Here is a 23,413-nt window from a genome sequence, read left to right as displayed (position 1 = left end):
GGCTATCCTTTTTCATGAAGGAAAACATTTCGTTGTAATTGGACCTGCTGCTGTGTGTTTTTTGTAAATAATTTGCATTTGTAAATAATAAAACGTGTATTTTCGTTGAAAACAGCCGTGTTTGTCATTTAAAAACATCTATATAATAATAACCCAATAATAGCTTATTCATTTGTATTTTGTCAGATTTTCTCAAATTTTTCCTGTCTTGTTCCTCATCGTTTCAAGTGCATTCATAATGTCAGTCGCAGGTGGCCATGGTAAATATAAATTAAGGCAAATATAAATGGCATGGTACATATAAATTATTTAACCAAAGGTTAAATAATGCATACAATTATAAATAAATGTGGACACAGCCATTTATTTCCGTAATCCGTTTGACAATATTTAGCTAAAGATGGTGTAATCAAGGAAAAAACGTTGTTTTTAATGCACATCATTGCTGTTTGTTGTTCTGCATTTACCAAAGAAAACAAGTAATAAAATAAAATAAAAAAGCTAAATATTTTCCTTTCAATGCTCATCGTTTAATTTCTGATTAAATCGTTTTTGGCCGTAGTCATTTAAAGTCTTGATTATTTCAATTCATATACACACCATAGAAGCAAAGCATGAAAAACATATTTTCATTTAATTCTTAAATTTCAACGTTAAAGAAATCATTTCATTTAAACTCTTAGCCTATTACGACCAATGTATAACTCACAATACAGTTTCTAGCATTTAAAATTATTTAAACACATATGCACAGTTAAAAAAAATCTATGAGTTTACGATACCCGGGTATGTCAGTGGAGGTTTTGGAATTCATTCTTTCAATCCAAATTATGTAGGCTAGCTATATGTTAGAAGCAGCGGAGGTAAACTCATATGCTGGTTGTTACGGCAGAATGTCAATGCAAATAGGCGACAATGCAATGCAAATATATAATCTTATGGTGTATTTACAGTATATATGATGTTTGTGTAAAGGTGATTCGAAGCACCGGGATTCCCTTTCTGTCGGTCTCTCGACGTTGTGTCGAACCGACAGATTGGGGCTTGTATTGAGAACATATCATCTTCTGAGTATTTAGAAAAGGCCAATGAAAATTGGCGAATGAAATTTGCATGCCGGACTCCTCTCCGGATGTCCGGGTATAAGAGGGAAGCCGGCATGCTCATTCATTCACCATTTGCTCTTCAGAGCCTATGCATCTGATGAGCTTCTCTACGATCTTTGGTGATCATTTTTCTGCTGGAATCTACGATGTGGTGCAGCGGACGGTCCCTTCCTGCATTGACTCTCCCCTGGGCGTCTCAGCAGTTCCGGAGGTGTTCGAGCTAATTTCCTTTCTAAAAGAGCTAAATTTCTCCAGCGTGGCTTGTCCCACTGTTCTCATGGGTGCAACACACTCATCGAGGAGGGGGACGGACATGATGCCTGCTTCCAGTACGCTGGGGCAGACGTTGTGGATACGTCCTGCCCGCACTGCGGGCGTTGACGATTCAGACGTTGCGTCACGGGTGGCTGTGTTCCCACGGGACTCAGCCACCACCTCGTTTGCTCCCCATTCCGTGGCGGCAGGACTACGGCCCTGCCTTCTGCTACGGCAAGCAGCGAGGGTGATATGATTACAGAGGATTACTGTGAGCGATAATCCACCAGCCACTGGCTCACAGACCGTTCGCACCTCGTCTCGCTCGTCTGACCGTTCCCCAGGAGACGGTCCCACCGTCTTAGTATAGACATACTGCCATCCGACTCCGATGATTCCTCGGGCTCCCTCCCTCGGGGGGGTCGAGCCCAGGAAGCAGCGGATGTCGAAATGCTTTCCCGGGCCGCCAGTGATGTCCCCCAGGTGGTGCCGCCGCGGTGCACTCGTGCCCATAGGCGGCGGTCACCTTGGGGGGGCTCGACCTAGACTCCCATCCAAAGCATGTGGGGTCTCGGCATCTCTGGTGTCGAGAGCTTACATTGCGGCAGACCAAGCTGCCTCTCTCCACGCTATGGCTCCTGCCAGGCCAGGGCGTTGAGAGAGCTCCACGAGGGTAAGACCGACCCAGCGCTTATGCAGGAACTCCGCGCCGCCACCGACCTTGCTCTACGGGCGACCAAGGTGACCACGCGGGCCCTGGGTCGGGCGATGTCCACACTTATGGTCCATGAGAAACTCCTCTGGCCGAACCTTGCACAGATGAGTAACGCAGAGAAGGTCCGCTTTCTTGACGCACCCATCTCGCAGGGGGGGGGGCTGGTTGGTGATACTGTCGAGTCACAGTTCTCGACAGTAAAGAAGCAGTCCTCCCGTGCTGCGACTCGGCCGCCTCGGCCGTCGAGTCCCGTGCACCGTCTGCTTCCCAGCAGCTCTGGCGCCCCCCACTCAGGCAGCCCCCCTGGAAGAGACAGCGAAGAGGAGACCATCGCCCCATCAGCAGCCGTGGTGTAAGCAGAAGCAGCCCTTATGAGAAGACCTCAGGGGGCTCGAGGCTACCATTGGGCCCGACCCCAGCCACATCGCTGGGAAATCGGATAGGGACGATCCTGCCCCGTCTCACCATCTGCTGGCCCCCTCCGGGGGCTAGCGCCCACTTACTCTCAAAAAGAGAGTTTCCTCTCTCTCTGGGGTATCACAGCCGCTCCCACCCTTGGCACGACGGTGGACGGCAACTCGACGTTGCGTCATGGCGAAGCGCAATGTCAAGTATAAACACCAGCCCTCAGCACTCTCAGTCAGACAGTGCGTTGAGCTGCGCAGTCGCCAGGCAGGAAAGACAGCAGAGCCGATCTCCTCCCCGGGGTTCCTCCCCCGGCAAGGAATCTGTACTGCTAGCCATCAAACCACCCCCCGGGGGGACGATGAAGATCGTACCTTTAGTCCCCCTGTCACAGTTCTGAGAGCCTGGCTCCAGCTTCCCTAGGGAAGACAATCCGCCTCGGCTACGCGATCCAGTTCACCACACGCCCGCCCAAGTTTCAGGGCATCCTATATACCTCAGTCAGAGGCAAGGATGCTCCCGTACTTCGGGCCGAGGTCGCCACCCTTCTGGCGAAGGGAGCGATTGAGCCCGTCCCACCAGCCGAGATATTCAATGTGTTTTACAGCCCGTACTTCATTGTCCCCAAGAAAGGCAGGGGGTTGCGCCCTATCTTGGATCTGTGTGTTCTGAACAGGCACCTATACTAGCTGCCTTTCAGGATGATCACGCAGAAGCGCATCCTGACGTCCGCCAGGTGTCAGGACTGATTCATGGCAATCGACCTGAAGGACGCGTACTTTCATGTCTCGATCCTCCCTCGACTTCAGCCGTTCCTACGGTTCGCGTTCGAGGGATGGGCATATCAGTACAGGGTCCTCCCTTCGGTCTGTCCCTGTCTCCACGGGTCTTTACTAAGGTCGTGGAAGCCGCCAGGGAAGGAGGTGTGCGGGTACTAAACTATCTTGAAGACTGGCTCGTCCTGGCTCACTCTCGAGATCTGTTGTGTACACACGGGGACCTGGTGCTCTGGCACCTAGATCGGTTGGGGCTACAGGTCAACTGAGAAAAGAGCAAGCTCTCCCCGGTGCAGAGCATCCTCTTTCTCGGTATGGAACTCGACTCTGTCCCCATGACAGCGCAACTGACTACAGAGCGCGCCCAGTCAGTGTTGAACTGCCTGAAGCTTTCGGGCAGTCAGCGGTCCCCCTGAAACTATTTCAGAGGCTCCTGGGATACATGGCATCCTCGGCAGGGGTGCCCCCCCTCGGGTCGATGCACATGCGACCGCTCCAACACTGGCTACAGAGTCAGGTTCCTTGGAGAGCGTGGCACACAGGCAGCAGGCGTATGGTCATCACGCTTTTCTGCCGACGCACCCTAACTCCCTGGTCTCCCATGACCTTCTGCGGACAAGGGTCCCCTTAGGGATGCCTCCCTGCAGGGTTGGGGTGCCGTGTGCAACGGGCACGCAGTGTCAGGGCGGTGGACGGGCCCCCGCCTGCGTTGGCATATCAACTGCCTAGAGCTGTTGGCTGTGCTATTTGCACTGAAGAGGTCGCAACCTCTCGTGCAGACAAGCACGTGCTGGTCCGGACAGCACAGCTGCCCTGGCGTATATCAATCTTCAGGGGTCTGGACGGGACGAGGAGATCCTGAGTGGCCCACCCCCTGTCTGGTTGGGACATGTCTCAGGCTAGGGCCTCGGCTACTAGGTGGCTATACGCCCATAAGTGGTGCCTCTTCTCGTCCTGGTGCTCTTCTCGGCGAGAAGACCCGCGGAGTTGCTCGATCGGGAATGGGCTGTCCCTTCCTCAAAAGAGACTGGGGAGTATCCTCTCCCCCCTCCACACTGGGAGTGTATGTAGCCGCTACGGCCACTCATCACGACCCAGTTGCTGGGAAGCCTCTGGGACAGCACAACCTAGTCATTAGGTTCCTAAGGGGCACGAGAAGGCGACTGCCTCATCCGCGCTCCATACCCTCTTGCGACCTAGGTGGCAGGCCTCAAGAGGCCCCGCCCCCTTTGAGCCTCTCGGAGCTGCCGCTCTTTCTCACCTCTCGATAAAGACGGCTCTCCTGATGGCGCTCACCTCCAAGAGGGTAGGGGACCTGCAAGCACCCTCCGTGTCCACAGATTGCCTAGAACTCGGGCCCGGGGATTCTCACGTTATCCTGAGACCCCGTCCCGGCTACGTGCCCAAAGTTCCCAACACTCTCCCGAGAGACCAGGTGGTGAACCTGCTGGCACTCCCCACCGGGGAGGAAGACCCAACCCCTTCTGTGTTGTGTCCAGTACGCGCACTGCGCCTCTACTTGGACCGCACGCAGAGCTTCAGAAGCTCTGAGCAGCTCTTTGTCTGTTTTGGAGGTCAGCAGAAGGGAAGGGCTGTCTCCAAACAGAGGCTGGCGCACTGGATCGTGGATGCCGTCGTTATGGCATACGATCTCTAAATCGCCCCTGCCCGTTGGGAGTGAGGCACACTCCTCATGGGCACCTCTTTGGCAGACATCTGCAGAGCTGCAGGTTGGGCTATGCCCAACAACTCCGCGAGGTTCTAATACCTACGCGCGGAACCGGTGTCAGCCCGTGTCCTGCAGGGCAACGTGTAGGACCGGCAGCCGGTAGGGCGTACGCCTGCGAAAGCCCTTCCTCTAGCGGGATCAGCGGCTATTACGCCTCTCTTCTTTCCCCACTGGGTAAAGAACAGGCATTCCATCCATCACTAAGCACCTTCCTCGGGGCATGCTGGGCAGAGCAGCCCTGCCCCTTAGGCCGGGGAACAGTTGAGTTATCTGCCACATAGCTCTAACCGGACCTAGTGCTCCAGACATGGTAACCCCCCCTCCGTGGGCTGTTCCGTCTGATGTATCCTCATGAATGGTTCCCACCTCGGCAACCCATGACCTCCCTAGGTGGACTCCCACCTTGCACTTAACTCCTTAGTCTGCACATTTTCCATGAGTTCTCCCCTGTTGGCGAGACCAGGTGGTGTCTGCACTAATTCCTCCCTATGGTAGGATAGTGCTCTCTGTAGCGTTTTTTCCCCATGGGGGATTAATGCTTACCCAGTGGCCCTTACGGTGCCGGGCGGCTTCTCGCTGTTAGAGAATTAGGCCTCCGCCCGTGACGGCCGGTGGCAGGGGCTTCCCAACTTTTTGAAAAAGCTCTGGGACACCCTACCTCTCCACTGGATGGTTACAATTTCGGTTGTAACCATCCATGAGTTACAAACTCATGTCTGACTCGCCCAGGCCAGTCAGCGTCGCTCCGCTAGAGATTGTGACGTGGCTCAGCGCTGTGGCGTTTTCCATAGGAACCCCAATCTGTCGGTTCGACACAACGTCGAGAGACCGACAGAAAGGGAACATCTTGGTTACGGATGTAACCTCAGTTCCCTGATGGAGGGAACGAGACGTTGTGTCCTTTATGCCACAACACTGGCCGCCCACCCCAGCGGTCGGGGGGATGCTTCAGGCTCCTCAGACCAAAAGGTGAATGAATGAGCACGCCGGCTTCCCTCTTATAACCGGACATCCGGGGAGGAGTCCGGCATGCAAATTTCATTCGCCAATTTTCATTGGCCTTTTCTAAATACTCAGAAGATGATAGGTTCTCAAGACAAACCCCAATCTGTCGGTTTGACACAATGTCTCGTTCCCTCCATCAGGGAACTGAGGTTACATCCGTAACCAAGATGTTATCCTCTGTTATTAGTTTTGAGCGGCAGTCGTGAATGTCTAGCTCATTTTCAGTGGGAGACATGCGGTAAGCTGCAAAACGCGAGGGTTTCATTGGCGGCACGGAGGTGGTGCGCAAGCGGTGCCCAAAATCCTTCCACTGGCACGACTCTTCGCAAGTGCTCTTTTTATGAACGGCATCCACGCTGGCTTTAACCTATCAACATTTTAGTGAGCTCAAAACACGGAGAACATAGTTTTAATAATGGAATTCCCGAAGTTATATGACCTAACAAAAAGAAGACAAATACAGAGATTTAAATAAAGAATACAGAGTGGGTTGATTTGCAAGTTAAAATACACGATACGTGCAAAATGTCATAGTAAACTGTGCCTAAAATGAGCTTCATTAGTATTAGTCATTACCGCAAAAATGAATATACATCAACTTCAGGCTGGTTAGTGACCTTGAACGTCCGCCCAGAGACATTTTCACTATGAGAGACAGCAGCAACTCTGTCCAACTGCCAAGTCTGGTGAAAGGGCCATAACATACATTAGAATGTTGACTAGCCAATCAAAATCAAGCATTCAAAAGCGCTGTGCAAATTTGTTCATATGAGATTGTTTGCCATTGACATTCAGTTTTCCACAGTAGAGCACACTTTCCTTTTAAATGCTTTACACAAGCAAAACAGGCTACCAAAACCACTAAAACAACCCCCAGCAAAACGCGCACCTCCTACCCGGCATGACCTAATTTATCATGCCGAGGCGCTTTCCAGTCTGTGCACATGTAACGGAGGCCAGCTAGTGAAGAGCTGTGCAGTGTGTAAACCTCACTCCCCGACCAACAGAGACGCTCTAGCGACAGACGCTAGAGACTGCGGTCTTTAGCCTCCTCGTTAGAGCGCCCGTCTCCCATTCGGACCGACGCTGGTTCGAGGCCCGCGCAGAGCGGGGCGAGTAGGACCGGTTACATTGGTGCCGTGACCCGGATGGGAGTGAGGTTTAGGGGGGTGAGTGTAACGGAGGCCAGCTAGTGAAGAGCTGTGCAGTGTGTAAACCTCACTCCCCGACCAACAGAGACGCTCTAGCGACAGACGCTAGAGACTGCGGTCTTTAGCCTCCTCGTTAGAGCGCCCGTCTCCCATCCGGACCGTCGCCGGTTCGAGGCCCGTGCAGAGCGGTGCGAGTTGGACCGGTTACACACATGCACAGTAGATGAAGCGATCTTGAAAAAGGTGGTTTTTAATGCAGTTTAAGCTTAGCAAGCCCAAGTTATGGTACAGTTCATATCAGGTTTAATTATTGATAGGACATATGCTGTTTAATTGTGATTTTTGCCAGCGATTTAAAAAATATCTGTAGATAGGACAGTGGACTTGCTATTAACTGCCCAGAGGCGTTGCAAACATGGCCTCCGAGTGGCACGACTTCCGTAAACAGACTTTGGTCGCGGGAGAATGAGATAAATCAATAATGATAATAATATTAAAATGACATGAAGGCCTACATATTTATGTAAGTGTGTTGCTAAAATCTGCTGTTCTGCTGTTTAGAAAACTTTTCTTTCTTCTGTGTATCTAACTCCACTGTTACTCTCGCACTTTAAATGATTTCTTGTAAACAAATATTGTATTTTTGTATTTTCAAATTACAAATTACTTGTATTTTAATTAAATACAAATTTCACAGCAGTATTTTGTATTTTATTTAAATACTCATAAAATGTAAGTATTTGTAATTTGTAACTAAATACTTTTTGATGTATTTGTGCCCATCTCTGCTCCCACCTAATTTTAAGCAAAACATGTTTTCTTTGTAATAATACATTGTTAGTCTATTTATAAGATCTTATTGATCCTGACAGCATAAAAAGTCAGTTCCTCAACGGCATAAAGAAATTTTCATGAATGTTGCAGTCAGATTTAAAAACATCTTATTTTAACACATAGAAAATTGTCAGGTCCCGGGTCTGAGCACCTGTTGGTTCATGTGTCTTGTTTATGTTTCTTCTCACCAAGCACATGGAAGAACCCGTTTGACAGCTCTACATGTGCTCGGTCTTTACTTTAGGGTGCCCCGCCCCCCCTTGTTTTCCACTCATCACCGCACTCCTGTTTCTACTCCCGCTAATCACCCCACACCGGTTTCCACTGTCGCTATCTCCTCTCTCTCCCTTCTTATACTTCCAGAATCCCTATGTTTCTCGTCAGTCCATTAGACTTCTAACCTTCCTGACGACCAGTCTTGCGTTATATCCAGTCTAGTCTTGTCTTGTCTTGCCTTGTTCAGTTATACTCTTGGTTAATTAGTTTTGTTCGTCCAGGCTCCAGTTCTCTTTTGCACCCTGCTTGGTGATCCACTTTCATGCAGATCATTGCGCCGGCGACCGTGGTACCATCTCTGGCTGAAGGCAGTAGGAGTTTCTCCCCGGTGGACCCATCTTTCTTCCGGTGAGGTCAGTCATCGGGAATCCTTCCTCTCTCTCTGGGGCTGCTCAAGCGGATTTACCGGATTCTCTCTCTGGGGTTGTTCAGGAGGATTTCCAGTTTCTCTCTCCGGGAGCGTTCGGGCGGATTACCAGCTTCTCCCTCCGGGACTGTTTGAGTGGATTTATCATATTCCCCCTCCGGGGTTGTTCTAGTGGATTTACCATTTTTTCCCTTCCGGGGTTGTTCTAGTGGATTTACCATTTTTTCCCCTGCGGGGTTGTTCTAGTGGATTTACCATTTTTTCCCCTCCGGGGTTGTTCTAGTGAATTTACCATTTTTTTGCATTGTTTTCCCAAAGACCTCAACAGATTCTATAGTCTGAGCCCCAGTGCATATGCTGTCACGAACAGCGGTGAGGGAGAACCCAAATGCAGGCAGCCAGAGGTGAAGGGGTTAACAAATACATTATTGGAACAAAAAACAAAACACCCACGAGGGGGTAACGAAGACAGGACTAATAATAAAAACAGAAACCAAAATACTTCCCACGAGGGGGCAAAACAGCAGGACAAAAATAACTAAAATAAAACACGACACAACGTCTTACAAAACATGGAAGGGTAAATAACAAACACGTATCACCAGGCAAGACAGGACTTCAGGAACACAGGCAAACTACGAAGACTCTTTACATACAGGCAAGTACAACAGCACATAAGAACACGGTACAAGCTACAACGAACAAGCAACAAGAATGAAACATGAGGGCATTTATAGGGGAACAAACAAAGGAAGATAACGAGGGGCAGGTGAGAAACATAAGACAAGGCAGGGAAGCAATACAGGAAACGAGAGGGGCGGGGCCAATGACAAGACACGAGAAGGCACATGGAATGTCAAAAAGGTAAACACCCCATGGCTTCTCACACTAAACCCTAAGGGCTCTGTCCCGATCCTGCCACACGACTAGAAATTCAGAAACAAGAAGGCAGGACCGTGACATATGCTTTGTTTCAACTCGGTGAAAAAAAAGTTTGTCGGAAGACTATAGTTTGGAGATGTCTCTGCGAAAGAGACTGAAAAAGAAACTAGTTTAAAACCACAAAGGGGCCTGAGCGGAATGATCCAGACACAGAGCAGACAATAATCCAATTGAGAGTCTGTGGAATGATTTAAAGGACTCATATCACACGGAATCAAGTCTTTTTTAATCTTTTGTGATAAAAGACTTCCATGTACAATAAAACACACAGTAACTTTCAGAACTTAAATTTCCTAAAAGACCATTTATTGAAACTAAGAATTTTGTTGGGCTAGCCAACATAAAAATTGGAAGACAAATGTCAATCTCACCATGAATAAATAGTTTTTACCAAAGGTTTTCACCATTCTAAAGCTCAGATGTCAATATTTGGTGGTTTAAATTCCCATATGAGGTCTCTCTTAAACTTTGTTTAAACTTAAACTTAAAGCTGTCACATCTATAATTGTCCATGTTTCTCATAAATGGGCACATGAAAATCTCTATCAGCAGGGGTTTATACAGTATCTTACAGAAGTGAGTACACCCAATTCATTTGGGAAATAGACATATGAGTGCTGCCAGCATTGCTGCAGAGGTTGAAGCGGTGGGGGGTCAGCCTGTCAGTGCTCAGACCATACGCCGCACACTGCATCAAATTGGTCTGCATGGCTGTCGTCCCAGAAGGAATCCTCACAAGAAAGCCTGCAAACAGTTTGCTGAAGACAAGCAGACTAAGGACATGGATTACTGGAACCATGTCCTGTGGTCTGATGAGACCAAGATAAACTTATTTGTTTCAGATGGTGTCAAGCGTTTGGTGGCAAACCAGGTGAGGAGTACAAAGACAAGTGTGTCTTGCCTACAGTCAAGCATGGTGGTGGAGTGTCATGGTCTGGGGCTGCATGAGTGCTGCCGGCACTGGGGAGCTACAGTTCATTGAGAGAACCATGAATGTCTTTGAGGGAACCAAAAAATGTACTGTGACATACTGAAGCAGAGCATGATCCCCTCCCTTCAGGGAGTATACTGTTATACAAGCTGTACACTCACTACTTTATATTGTAGCAAAATGTCATTTCTTCAGTATTGTCACATGAAAAGATATAATAAAATATTTACAAAAATGTGAGGGGTGTACTTACTTCTGTGAGATACTGTATAACCAATGGTTCATTATATTGGTAATGAATGCATTCTCTGATACTTTAAGTTTTGGCTGCAAATTTCACATCCATAACAATGTAATTGACCATTTAAAATGAAGACTAAATTTAAAAGTCCCAATAGTGGTATTATAAAGGTGCAGTCTGACTGTTCCTCAACATTAGTGATGTTGGTGTTAGAGTAAGTACTATAATTTACTCACCTTGATGCCAATATGACTTCTTTTCATCATATGAACAGATTATTATTTAACTTATTTTTTGTGTGGCTGATAAAAGGAAGTTATGTACACTTATGGCATAAGGTTGAGTAAATAATAAATATATGGGGTAATTTTCATGTTGGGGTGAACTATTCATTTAACATCGAATACTTTTATTTCCTGTAACATATTCTTGTTAAATGATCAGGCTGGCACCTTTATTTTAGTGGCTATACAGAGATGTAGGCTAGAGTATATAGCACCACCTGTTTTACCCCCATAGTTGTTGTTCATTCATTACTAATGACAGAAGAAAAAAAACGATGCCAAGGAGAAAACTGAAAAGTGGAGCTAACTGTTTGCTTAATGGGATTGTCGAGAATCGCTCAGTGGATTCTAAAGTCATACTTGAGCTGTTTGACGCACCATGCCGATACAAGGGAATAGACTTGTATTATCCTGCAGGCCTTATTTAATTAAAAATTACTCTGGGGGAAATAATCAATCCACTTTGATGGCCTCAGTAAGGTTAATGAGCTTCAACCATATGTATTCCACCACATAGTTTAGACCAGGGGTCTCCAACCTTTTTGTAAGCGAGGGCTACCTGAAGAGATAAAATCATCCAGAGGGCTACTTGTTGGATGTGATAAGAAAATATTTCAAACTTTAAACTGTGTGATGCATAATGTGATGCATTACTTTTTTTGTTACAGTCAATTTCACCTTAAGGCTAAAATACACTACAAGACTTTTGCTCAGATTTTGCCCATATTTTCAATCTGGACTTTTTGCATAAAGTCTGTGCCAGTCTGCAGATTTGATCAGTTAGTGTGTTTCTATCTGAAACTTTCAAAAAGTCTGCAAGTGTATGTCTAGTTTTTAAAAAATCTGTTCAGATTTGAAAAGTCTTGTAGTGTATTCCAGCCATTAGTTATACCACCATAACCATTCACAGAATAGCATATTAGAGTGGTTAAATGATCATTTTTTTATTATGTATTAATGGTATACGAAATTGTTAGAAATACAATGTTTTCATACAGAAATTGAATAATCAAATGTAAAATAACACTGCATAAATTCAACTTTAAATTAATCCTACCTTCACTTAATGAGCTAATACACGGATCCAGCATACTTTTACACCGTGTCTACACCGGATGTGGCGCAACAAGAGACAATAGAACGCATTAGAACCCATTCTAATTTAAAATTTTGTCCACACTGGACGCGGCGCAACAATCCCATTAGAACAAGCCGTGTGTTGCGTCCGGTGTAGACATGGTGTTACAAGTGCATTTTGTTTTGAACTGTTTACATTTGTTAAAGCAGGGCCAGCAGGGATTTTGGAGACCACGTTGGAGACCACTGGTTTAGGCAATATCTAATTTATAAAGTGTTTTAAATTCTTTATGATTCTTTATGATGTGATTATTGCTTGATAATGAGAAACTTTGGAAAAGAGAATGGATTTGTAGAAGTCTTTGATGGCAAACAAAAGTTTGTAGATATTTTGTCTTGTCTGAAACCCTCATGAAGTTTCAAACTATTAGATATACGTCTTATTACTTGATAGAACCCAAAGAGAGATGTTTAGCTGCACTTTTCCACACAACAAAAGTGAATAGGGGCTATCAAAATCAGTATGCAAAAAAGCAAATTGCAAACAAAAAATGCAAACAGAACTTGACAGGACAACTACAATCTAGGTTTTAAGAAACCATGCGATGGGGAGAGACATCAAAACTTTTTTTAATATTCACCTAAAGCTTGCTTAGGTAGATTTGTTTAATGTTTGTAGTCAGGGCCGTATTAAGACCTCCCTGGGCCCCGGGCTAAAAATTACCGCAGGCCACCCCATTGAACGCTTCTAAAATTGAATACGTTTAAAATTGCAAAAACCAGGAGACTCACGGTCAAAACGGGAGTGTTGACATGTACTGTATGCTTTTAATTGCAAAGCAGCTGTCATACCAACATGGCAAGTTAGAATAATGAACAAGTACACAAAGATATCAACATGACCAAATCAATTGTAAATTATGTAATATTCCTACAACAAAACCGCTTGCCTTTTTTCCTGCATTTGATGAAAGATAAATTCTTGATAATGTCACTGAAATCCAGGGACCGGAGGATGTCATGTTCCAGGAAAAAAGCCCAGTCTCATCGCACATTTTCACCATTTCCTATTCTATGACAAGGCTTTTCTCTTTTGATTTTTAGATTGTTGAGAAGAAAAATTAGCTGTCGGAATCTGACAAGACTGTGGTCCTACCAATCAAACGGCTTTAAATTGTGAATGACCTGTATGTAAACGGTAAATGATGGCTGCGCTAAGGATGTCCGCATCCACAATCATCTACACTCTTTGTACAGTTGGGCTGCTCACCATCGGCTGTGTGTCACAACTCGGAGAATTAATTAAAATACGCAATTTAAAAAATTCTTTGTTTGTGTAAAGGCCGCCTTGCAGTGACGGGCCCTGGGCTTAAGCCCCGGTAAACCTGTGCGTTAATGCGGGCCTGGTTGTTGTCCCCATTTTACATGGAAAAGAGCAGCGTGAACATTCTGTGATCTTGTTTGGGTACTATCCTTTTACAAGAAATTTGTTTGACATGCTACATGTTTTTGTGGGAATTTGTCAGAGAATGTTCTATAGTTCAAACAATATTACAGCAAACACTATGGGGCAGTTTCGCGGACAGGGCTTAAACCCTTAAGCTTAATTTATTTAAAGAGTTGAGATGAGTTTCTTAATAGCATTTGTCGAGTCATTGTCAATATATTTAATAGTCTGTGTAGGACACGTCTTTTACATTTACATTTATTCATTTGGCAGACGCTTTTATCCAACGGGACTTACAAGTAGGAGCATATAAACATTTTGTCAACGCGCAAGACAGTACCATTAGTTTACAAGTCCATGCTACTAGGAGGATTAAAGCTGGAGTAAGCAAGGGAGAGAATGAACAACAATAAAAAAAATTTACAAGACAGTTTTTGGTTAGTCAAATAAATGCGAAACAGGTATGTTTTGAGCTGTTTTTTGAAAGTTGTGAAGTATGCTGCAGTTCGGGTGGAGGCTGGCAGTTCATTACACCAAAGGGGAACCGAACGAGTAAAGGTTTTTGCAAGCGATTTGGTGCCTCGCTGTGATGGAACAACCAAGCGTCGCTCATTTTCACACAGAAGATGACGGGAGGGGATGTAGACCTGGAGCACTGAGTTAAGGTAAAGGGGCGAATTTGCCGTTACCGTTCTGAAGGCCAGTGTCAGCGATTTAAACTTGATGCAAGCGGCAACTGGCAGCCAGTGAAGTGAAATTACACTGGCTGCCAGCACAAGGCCAACTGACTGAAAAACGTGAGCGCAAACATGGCTACCAGTGGCGTAGCCACCTAAAAATGAGCAGATTTTTTAAAAGTCTTAAATTAACCCTTTGGCGCGTATACATCACACCGGTGTTATTAGAACATTCGGCGCTTTGGCTGGCACTGAGCCAGAGACAGACTTACTCAATACACTCACATATCACAACTATGCAGTGCTTTCAATCACATAATGTTTATTTTAGGCTTCATACATTTAAATTCACGTGCTGTAAATGCGGCACAAACAAACATGACAGTGCCCGCTTATAACTGTTAGCTCAACTAACGCAATCATTATAAAAGTGTTTAAACAACAAAACACACTCATATACACATATTTGACAATCGGAATATCAGATATTTCATATCACAGTTAACAAGTTTATGAATATTTTTAATAAAAAAGAAAAATTACGTAAAAGCAATACATCAGTCATACAGCTGCTGTCGTTCTGCGGTGTGTCTGTCACATGATAAGCAGTCCTGCGTCGCCATGGAAATATTAAAGTGATACGTTCTAACGGTTGCCTTGAAAAAAACTCACGCCATGGAGTCATTCTGACAATTTTAAACTTACATGTGAAAGGGTTTTAATAAAAAATTATACTCGTGCTATTGTTGTTTACTTGTTTACACTGGACCCAGATGACATAATTGACGCATTCAAGGTCAGGCCACGCCGTCTCCCCCTTTGAGGCATTATTAACGGTACTGTTTATGTGTTATGGCGTTGTTGTTGTTGTTGTTGAATGTAATGAATAGTTATATTTGATCATTTATATAAATATAAAATGTATATGGTTTTAAGGATATGTGGCGAGTTTAGTTTTACACATCAGCCCAGTGTATTCTGTAACGTTATATGCAGAGTTGGGTTTTTTGCACTTTTAATCTGTTAATAAATGTGGCACACCCAGTTTTTCAAATGCACACCCAGAGTCTCTTTTCTGGCTATGCTACTGATGGCTACAATAAACTTTTTAACCTGTAAATTGAATAAAACGTAATTGAGACATTCTAAAATGATGTACTATGATGGAAAAGTGTTTTCTTCTAATGATAGTCAATGGGAGGAAACATGTTGCATTCATATTCATGTGCTTGCCTGTACACATTATGCATTATTAATTATTCAGTAATGCTTTATTGATCTTTAAAAATGAATGAATTAAGTCTAAGCGTCTTGCTTGTTGCTACAGATGTCAAAAACTGGGGTGATTTCAAAACACGTTTTTAAGACTGTCTTTGGAAAAGTGTAGTTTTATGGAGAAAATAGCGATGGTTTTGAATGATGAATTTGTTCATGGTTTGTCTTAAAGCATATTAAAAACACCACACAGACATATAAACATTAAAAACTTGATTTTCACCACTGGGGACTTTAACATCAAGCTTGTTGAAATCTTTACTTGTTGTGTTTATATTCTGAGCTCATTTGCTAGCCTGTTTGCTTTATAACATGTCTTCGGCATTTGATCTTTTAATATTACTGTCTTAATGCATACATTATGCGTTTTATAATGTTTTAATTCACTTACTGCCTTAGATGTGGTCATGGTATAGACAGACAAAACACTATGTTCCACATTCATTTGTCAAAAACTTCCTAACTCCACATGAGATGTGACACTAAAAATTGGAGTGGTGATTCAGAAAAACCAGCTTTGCTATCACAAGAATAAATGATATTTTAAAATATTTTAAAATATAAAATATATACAGCTGCAGCTATGTCTGCATCATGTTTGTTTGTTTGAGCTCGATGTCATTTGTACATCTGCACTAGCTGTCCATTAAACTTTTATTGTGTTGCAAGTACCATACATGCAAATGCATACATGCATGTGTGTGTGTGTGTGTGTGTGTGCGTGTGCGTGTGTGTGTGTGTATGTGTGTTTATAAGATAGTAAATGCACTTGCAATCCATTAGTTTCATTCTCTGAAAGCATTCTTGCGTGTTGTGGTTTTATTGTTTTGCTTTGATGGGAAGCTTTTTGAAAGAGTGCTTCTTTTTTTGCTATCACTAACACACAGATCAACCAGACAATTACCCATCTGAACAAACAAAAACCCTGATCCACTCTAAACACTGGCCATCTTATTCACACTACTGGATAAACTGTGAGTATGGAGCCAGAAATATGACAAAACAATCTGAATTTGAATTTCGTAAATCTGAATTATTGACAAGTGTTTTTTAACAAAACTGAATATTATATGTGACCCTGGATCACAAAACCAGTCTTAAGTAGCGCGGGAACATTTTTAGTAAAAGACAAAAATACATTGTGTGGGTCAAAATTATCGATTTTTCTTTTATGCCAAAAATCATTAGGATATTAAGTAAAGATCATGTTCCATGAAGATATTTTGTAAATTTCCTACCTTAAATATATAAAAACTTTATTTTTGTGAGTGGATGGTCTGCCACAGTGCCCCTGATTAACAACTTCAAAGGCGATTTTCTCAATATTTAGATTTTTTTGCACCCTCAGATTCCTGAGTTTTAAACGGTTGTATCTCAGCCAGATATTGTCCTATTTTAACAACTCATACATCAATAGAAAACTTATTTATTCATCTTTCAGATTATGTAAAAATCTCACTTTTGAAAAATTGACCCATAAGACTGGTTTTGTTGTCCAGGGTCACATATGGGAGTTAAAATAGTTTTGAATTAGATTTTGATTTCGAATTAGATTTTTTTTTACTTGAATATTGAACATTTGAAATTTAACACAATTGCTTTTTTTTAAGGCAGAGTTTTATAGGCATGCATTTTCAAACAACATATTTTTTGCTCTGAATTCTTAGATTGCAAATAACCAGTTTTTTTTTTAAATACAGCCTCACGTTTTCAAGATGAAGAAGAAATTCGGAACATTAAATTCAATTTTCAAAAAAATAAAATTAAAAACGCAGAAATTCAGATCGTACAGAAAGTAGGTCAGAGGTCGTCCACAGGGAAGAGTAGAAGATCTCGGAAAAGTCAAACGGAGCGCTTTGGCCACAATGGCCATTTATTTGTTCTTATTATCCAATCAAACTCCAAACATGCTGTTTTGGAGAGTGGAACTTCTTACATTGCAATAAAAAGGATTTACATTTTTCAAATTGCGACCATGCGCACAAGACTACATGGGTTGATCGTTTGTTGTTGCTGCAGCATAGCCAAGCTCATACCGCTGCAATCTAGGCAGCTGCCCAGGATGTGTGCGCTCACTGCCTGCGTTTTTGCCTGCTATGCCTCCACTGTTTGCGCTCACTCCCAGCGTTTGCTGTTGGTGCTTTTACCCACAGTGTGCTTAGTGCACGCTCGCTGCTAGCTGCCCTACTATGCGCGCTGGCTTCGAGCGTTTGTGGGTGCATATACATTTAATATATTAGACATGTATACAATTTTTATAAAGAACGTTTGTGGGTCCTGCAAAGTCAATGACATACGTGGCACGCTGCAATAAAAGTTATGTACTTTGTATAACATTTAATGCAAGGTTTTTACTTGATATTGTAGGAGCTAAATCTAATACTTTAAACTACTGAGTTGTCCCAGGATTAGTAGGTTTACGCGCTTTTCTCATGTACTGTTGTTTGCCTCTTTGTTTCATCTCCATAAAGAACGAACAGACCATTTCTCATTTGCATCACCACACAGTTTATTGGCTTCAAGTTCACACCAACGTGCATATTCCAATTAAATCCAATGTATTTACAAACATATGAAGCTTGTAATGGATACGCTCCTCACCTCGCATACTTCAAATCTCTAAATGTTACACCATTTTCAACAAACGAAAAATCACAAAAAAGGTACAAATCTTGAACCAATTCATCTTAATAATTAATCTTATAATTTATCCTAACGAAGAATAATAAAGTCTGGAGAAAAGGGGGTGGATATTGGATAAAAGAGAGGAAATGACTTCAGAGAAGGGAAGTCGGAAGTCAGAGTGCGGTGGAAATGGCGTAAACCTGTGGAGCGTGTGTTTGTGTTTAAATTTTGGATTGCCATGATGGAATTAGCTACTCAAGTGAACCTTGTGGATATTATGTCCCAAATCATTGGATATGTATTCAGCGCAAGGAGAGTTTAAAGACGAACCGACGGCACTCCTCTGCAAACGGTGGCACGACACAAACGGTTTGAAGATTTTTTCCCCTTCTTTTTGGAATCGACAAATGTGCACATTAAAAGTCTGAAAAGTCCAAAGATAAGAAGTTTGAAGGAAATTACCCAGTTGCATGCTCTAGGACTTCCGGAAAGTATCCATGCCGATAAAACTTGTGAAATAAGTAAATTGACACGTAAAGGACTCAACGACCATAGTGGATTACAAATTCTATTAATCCGGAACAAACTTTCTCTTACATTTTGAATGTTATATTGTTGCTTTTGGTGCTTGGTGATAAGTTATTTAATTGTATATTATGTTTTGTTACATGCTCCTATGGAGATCTTGCGGATGTGCGTTCTCAAATGTTTTGTTTATATATATACATATGTATATATGAACTGATTTAATAATAATTTTGTTATTTAAACATTTTGGACTTTGGAGTGTTATTTAATTGCTGAACGGGTCAAAGAGAGTTTTTCGACAGTTAATTTAAACTGTCTGGTGCCCAACATAAACTCAAACATAAACAAAACTCTTTCAAGGCCACTAGTTACAGAGTGGCGCCCAATTTGGGGCTCGAACTAAACTGAGCATTTGCATCAAACCAAGTTTTTGTTGGTGGTTTAATTTATTTTTTGCTAGGAGAACTGTATTGTTGAACTTTTGAAACTACAAAGACAAAGAGGTCTAATACATAAATACTGTTTATTGTGAAAATGTCTCTGAATATGTAGTGCTTATACTTTTGTGAGTTTTGATGTTCTGTTATATGGGAAATATTGTATATTGTTTTTTATTTGTTGACCGCTGGCCGTGTCTACCCCTACACGTCCACTTGTTTTTCTTTCCTCATTAGACGAGGATCCTCTAGCCCCTGATATTTCTACTCCTGTAATTTTGCCCCCCAACTATACCACAAGAAATGACCGGCCTCAAACCTCCTCCATTCTACAATCTGTAGAAATGGAGCTTCTATCCCCCGAGTCTGTAAACCAAGCTGAAGAAACCCCAAAAGAAGCACGCAATAATTCTTCGACTGACTCTGTTCAATATGAGCACCCATTTGTGCTTCCCGGTTCTGGTAGAGAAATGGAGCAGCTCACCTTTCAGGCTCACGACCACCAGGACAAATTGCAGCAAAAACAGGACCAGGTTATCAATGAATTGACCAAACAAGTACAACAAAGTCGTTTCCATCTAGAGTCAAAGTTAACCAAACTCACTGATCAAATGAGCAAAGTTTTCACAGCCTCCATGCAGTTATGTCATCAAACAAGGACAAGCACGACCGTGAAATGGATACTATACTAAAAGCCATGAAAACATTGATATCTCAACTTTTATTTATATAGCGCTTTTACAATTTTCATTGTTACAAAGCAGCTGTACAGGAGACACATTGACTACAAGCAAAACAATCAAAGTTGTACCTGCAAAAACAAGAAAAGGTTGAAAACACAGAAGACAGACACACCCACACACAAAACACTCCACACACACAACACGCACCAACACACACAGACACAGAGACACACACACACACACACACACGCACACGCACACGCACACACACACACACACACACGCACACAGACAAGTACGTACACAGACAAGTACGCACACACGCTCAGTGAGAGCACACATTTAGGATAAAGGAGAGAGAAGCACAGGTCAAATATAACAGATAATAAATTCCTATATGCAATATTAATTAAGTAAAACTTTAAGATTCTAAAGCAGCCCCCCCGGTCAGGCAGATAGTGCAAAAACAGTATGCAAACGGTGGCGAGGAACCCAAAACTCTAATCGAGAAAAAAAACCTCAGGAGAACCCAGGCCCAACCAGGGGATTCCAGTTCCCCTCTGGCAAAAGCTGCTGCCTCTGCACAAGCTCCAGAGAACTTGCACAACAAGGCTAAATAAAATAAATAAACTTAATAATAAAATAAATTATAGTTTAAGATTATCATTAATAATCTAATAGCATTTGAAGTTTTGTGGTGAAGACATGTCAAGAGACCGCGTCCTTCTTTATCCAGCTCTATCATCTCAGCTCTTGTCAGGTCCCCACTTCCCATTCTCCACTCTACCATCAGGTCAGGCCATGAACTGCATCCTGCTCGCTGTGGTAACCTTGGAACAATGAGACAAGACTGGCTGAGAGTAGAGTACTGTTCTGTACTCTTTGATGCAACAAGTACATCAGTTGTGTTTTTGGTTCCGGTTGATCTAACTAATGCAGCCTAAACCCTCTGAAGATTTATATTATGGAAGAGTAGTGTATGCAAGATTAAAAAGATGCGTCTTTAGTCTAGATTTAAACTGACAGAGTGTGTCTGCCTCCCGGACAGTGCAGGGAAGACTATTCCAAAGTTTAGGCGCTAGATAGGAAAAGGATCTACCACCTGCACTTGATTTTGAAATTCTAGGTATTACCAACTGACAGGACGCCTGAGAGCGTAATGCACGTGAAGGACTGTAATACAAAAGGAGTTCATTCAAGTACTGAGGAGCTAAACCATGTAAGGCTTTATAGGTAATAAGCAAGATTTTAAAGTTAACGCGATGCTTTATAGGTAACCAGTGCAAGGTTGACAGAACCGGGCTAATATGTTCATACTTTTTTGTACGTGTAAGAACTCGAGCTGCCGCGTTTTGGACCAATTGGAGTTTTTGTAATAAGCCTGCAGGGCAACCACCTAACAGTGCATTACAGTAATCTAGTCTTGATGTCATGAATGCATGAATTAACTTCTCTGCATCTGAGATTGACAGCATATGACGTAGTTTAGATATATTCTTAAAATGGAAAAACGCAATTTTACAGGTGTTGGCGACGTGGCTCTCAAATGACAGATTACTATCGAATAGAACGCCAAGATTCTTTGCTGACGACGAGGGTTTTATGGAACATCCGTCAATAGTTAAACAGTATTCTTGGTTGTTACTTATAGCAGTTTTCGGTCCAATAAGTAACACTTCCGTTTTGTCCGAGTTCAGTAATAAAAAGTTGTTACTCATCCAGTTTTTTATATCGACTATGCATTCCATTATTCGATGGAACTGCTGTGTTTCATGAGGCTTCGAGGAAATATAAAGTTGAGTATCATCAGCATAACAGTGAAAGCTAACTCCGTGTCGCTTTATTATATCTCCTAGAGGTAGCATGTATAATGCGAAGAGCAGAGGCCCTAAGACTGAGCCCTGTGGTACACCGTACTGGACTTGCGATTTGCGTGACACCTCATTGTTTATTGCTACAAATTGAAAACGGTCGGATAAATAAGATTTAAACCATTTCAAAGCTATTCCCTTAATGCCGACATAATTTTCGAGTCTATGTAGGAGTGTGCTGTGGTCAATGGTATCGAATGCAGCACTAAGGTCTAGCAGCACCAATAACGAGATACAACCTCGGTCAGACGCCAATAGCAGATCATTTGTAACTCTGATCAAAGCAGTCTCTGTACTGTGACATGCTCTAAATCCAGACTGGAATTCTTCATTGATGTCATTCCTTTGGAGGAAGGAGCATAATTGAGTTGAAACTACTTTTTCCAGAACTTTAGATATGAAAGGTAGATTCGATATAGGCCTGTAGTTCCTTAGTTCTCTAGGGTCGAGTTGGGGTTTTTTGACAAGGGGCCTTATAACAGCCACCTTATATGCTTTAGGCACATGTCCTAATGTCAGAGATGAGTTAATAATACCAAGAAGAGGATCTATAATTTCTGGGAGCATCTCTTTCAGTAGATTTGTAGGTATAGGGTCTAGTATGCATGTTGTTGATTTAGATGATCTAATAATTTTAGACAGCTCATCTTGATCTACGGTATAAAATAATTGCATTTTCTCCTTAAGGGCGCTGTAGTTAGTTTGTTCAGCGGGTTTCACTTCTGATTGCATTGTTATAATTTTTTCTCTAATATCTTGGATTTTATATGTGAAGTAGTTCATAAATTCATCACTGCTATGCTGATATACAGGATCAGAAGTCACTGACGATTTATTTTTTGTTAATTTAGCCACCGTGTTAAATAAAAACCTAGGGTTGTGCTGGTTTTCTTCTATTAGTGATGAAAAGTAGGCGGATCTAGAAGTTATTAGGGCTTTCCTGTATTTTCGAATACTATCCTTCCATGCTGTACGAAATACCTCTAATTTAGTTTTCTTAAAGTTGCGCTCCATTTTTCGGGCCGCTTTCTTTAGAGCCTGAGTGTGTTCATTATACCACGGTGTGGGGCTGCCATTTTTAATCTTCTTTAAACGTAGTGGAGCAACTTTGTCAAGCGTTACCGAGAAGGTGGAATTAAAATTTTCAGTGGTAATGTCAAGATCTTCAACGTTATTTCTCATGATTTGAGACAATTCGGGCAGATTATCGAGAAACGCATCTTTGGTAGTTGAAGTTATTGTTCTACTATATTATATCAGAGGAAATGGATCAGTTCAAAGCTTCTCTTTTGTGTGAACTTGGTTTTATGGTTGAACAGATGCAAAAGGAGGTTCAAGGAGAACTTCAAGGTACTCAGGAGTCTTTTGAACAGAGAAATGTTGAAATTACCAAATGTCTGAATGTTTGTACTTCAGTCTTAAAGATCTTGTCTGTAAAACTGAATGATGTGAGTGGGAAAGTTGAGTCAATTGCTGCAACTCACAAGAGTGAAATGGAAAACATTCACAAGACTATAAAGCAACTAACTCCTCCTTTGTCACCTTGTTCTCAAAATACTATGTCAGTACCTATTGTTTCTGGTATTAGTCCTGCATCAAAAACTGATCATATCAGATTAACCTTTCCTACGTATGGTAAACCAGGAGATGACTCTGACCCATTACTTTATTTGTCCAAGTGTGAAGATTTTCTTGCACTACATCCTTTACCAGATAATGATACTCTTGCTACTTTCAGAACAGTTCTTCATGGCACTGCTCGAGATTGGTGGGAAA

At 42.8% G+C, this 23,413-nt stretch overlaps 2 protein-coding genes and 1 long non-coding RNA gene across 5 annotated transcripts in view; 2 read left to right on the top strand and 1 right to left on the bottom strand.

Moving 5' to 3' along the window:
* The window catches only part of LOC130567532 (solute carrier family 66 member 2), a 53,533-nt gene extending 44,257 nt beyond the window's left edge, over positions 1–9,276 (top strand). The window contains exon 5 of the mRNA XM_057355722.1: positions 8,474–9,276. Coding sequence (XP_057211705.1) covers positions 8,474–8,558 — 85 coding nt within the window. The 3' untranslated portion in view covers positions 8,559–9,276. The remainder of the gene's footprint in view (positions 1–8,473) is intronic.
* The window catches only part of kcng2 (potassium voltage-gated channel, subfamily G, member 2), a 67,345-nt gene that overhangs the window by 4,471 nt on the left and 39,461 nt on the right, over positions 1–23,413 (bottom strand). The gene's annotated exons all lie outside the window — the stretch shown is intronic.
* LOC130567537 (uncharacterized) overlaps positions 1–23,413 on the top strand; it is a 199,246-nt gene that overhangs the window by 161,496 nt on the left and 14,337 nt on the right. The gene's annotated exons all lie outside the window — the stretch shown is intronic.

Source organism: Triplophysa rosa, linkage group LG16 (assembly GCF_024868665.1).
Source record: "Triplophysa rosa linkage group LG16, Trosa_1v2, whole genome shotgun sequence".
Classification (NCBI taxonomy): Eukaryota; Metazoa; Chordata; class Actinopteri; order Cypriniformes; family Nemacheilidae; genus Triplophysa; species Triplophysa rosa.
The sequence above is the reverse complement of the archived record's forward strand: the minus strand, read 5'-3'. Positions and strand labels throughout refer to the sequence as shown.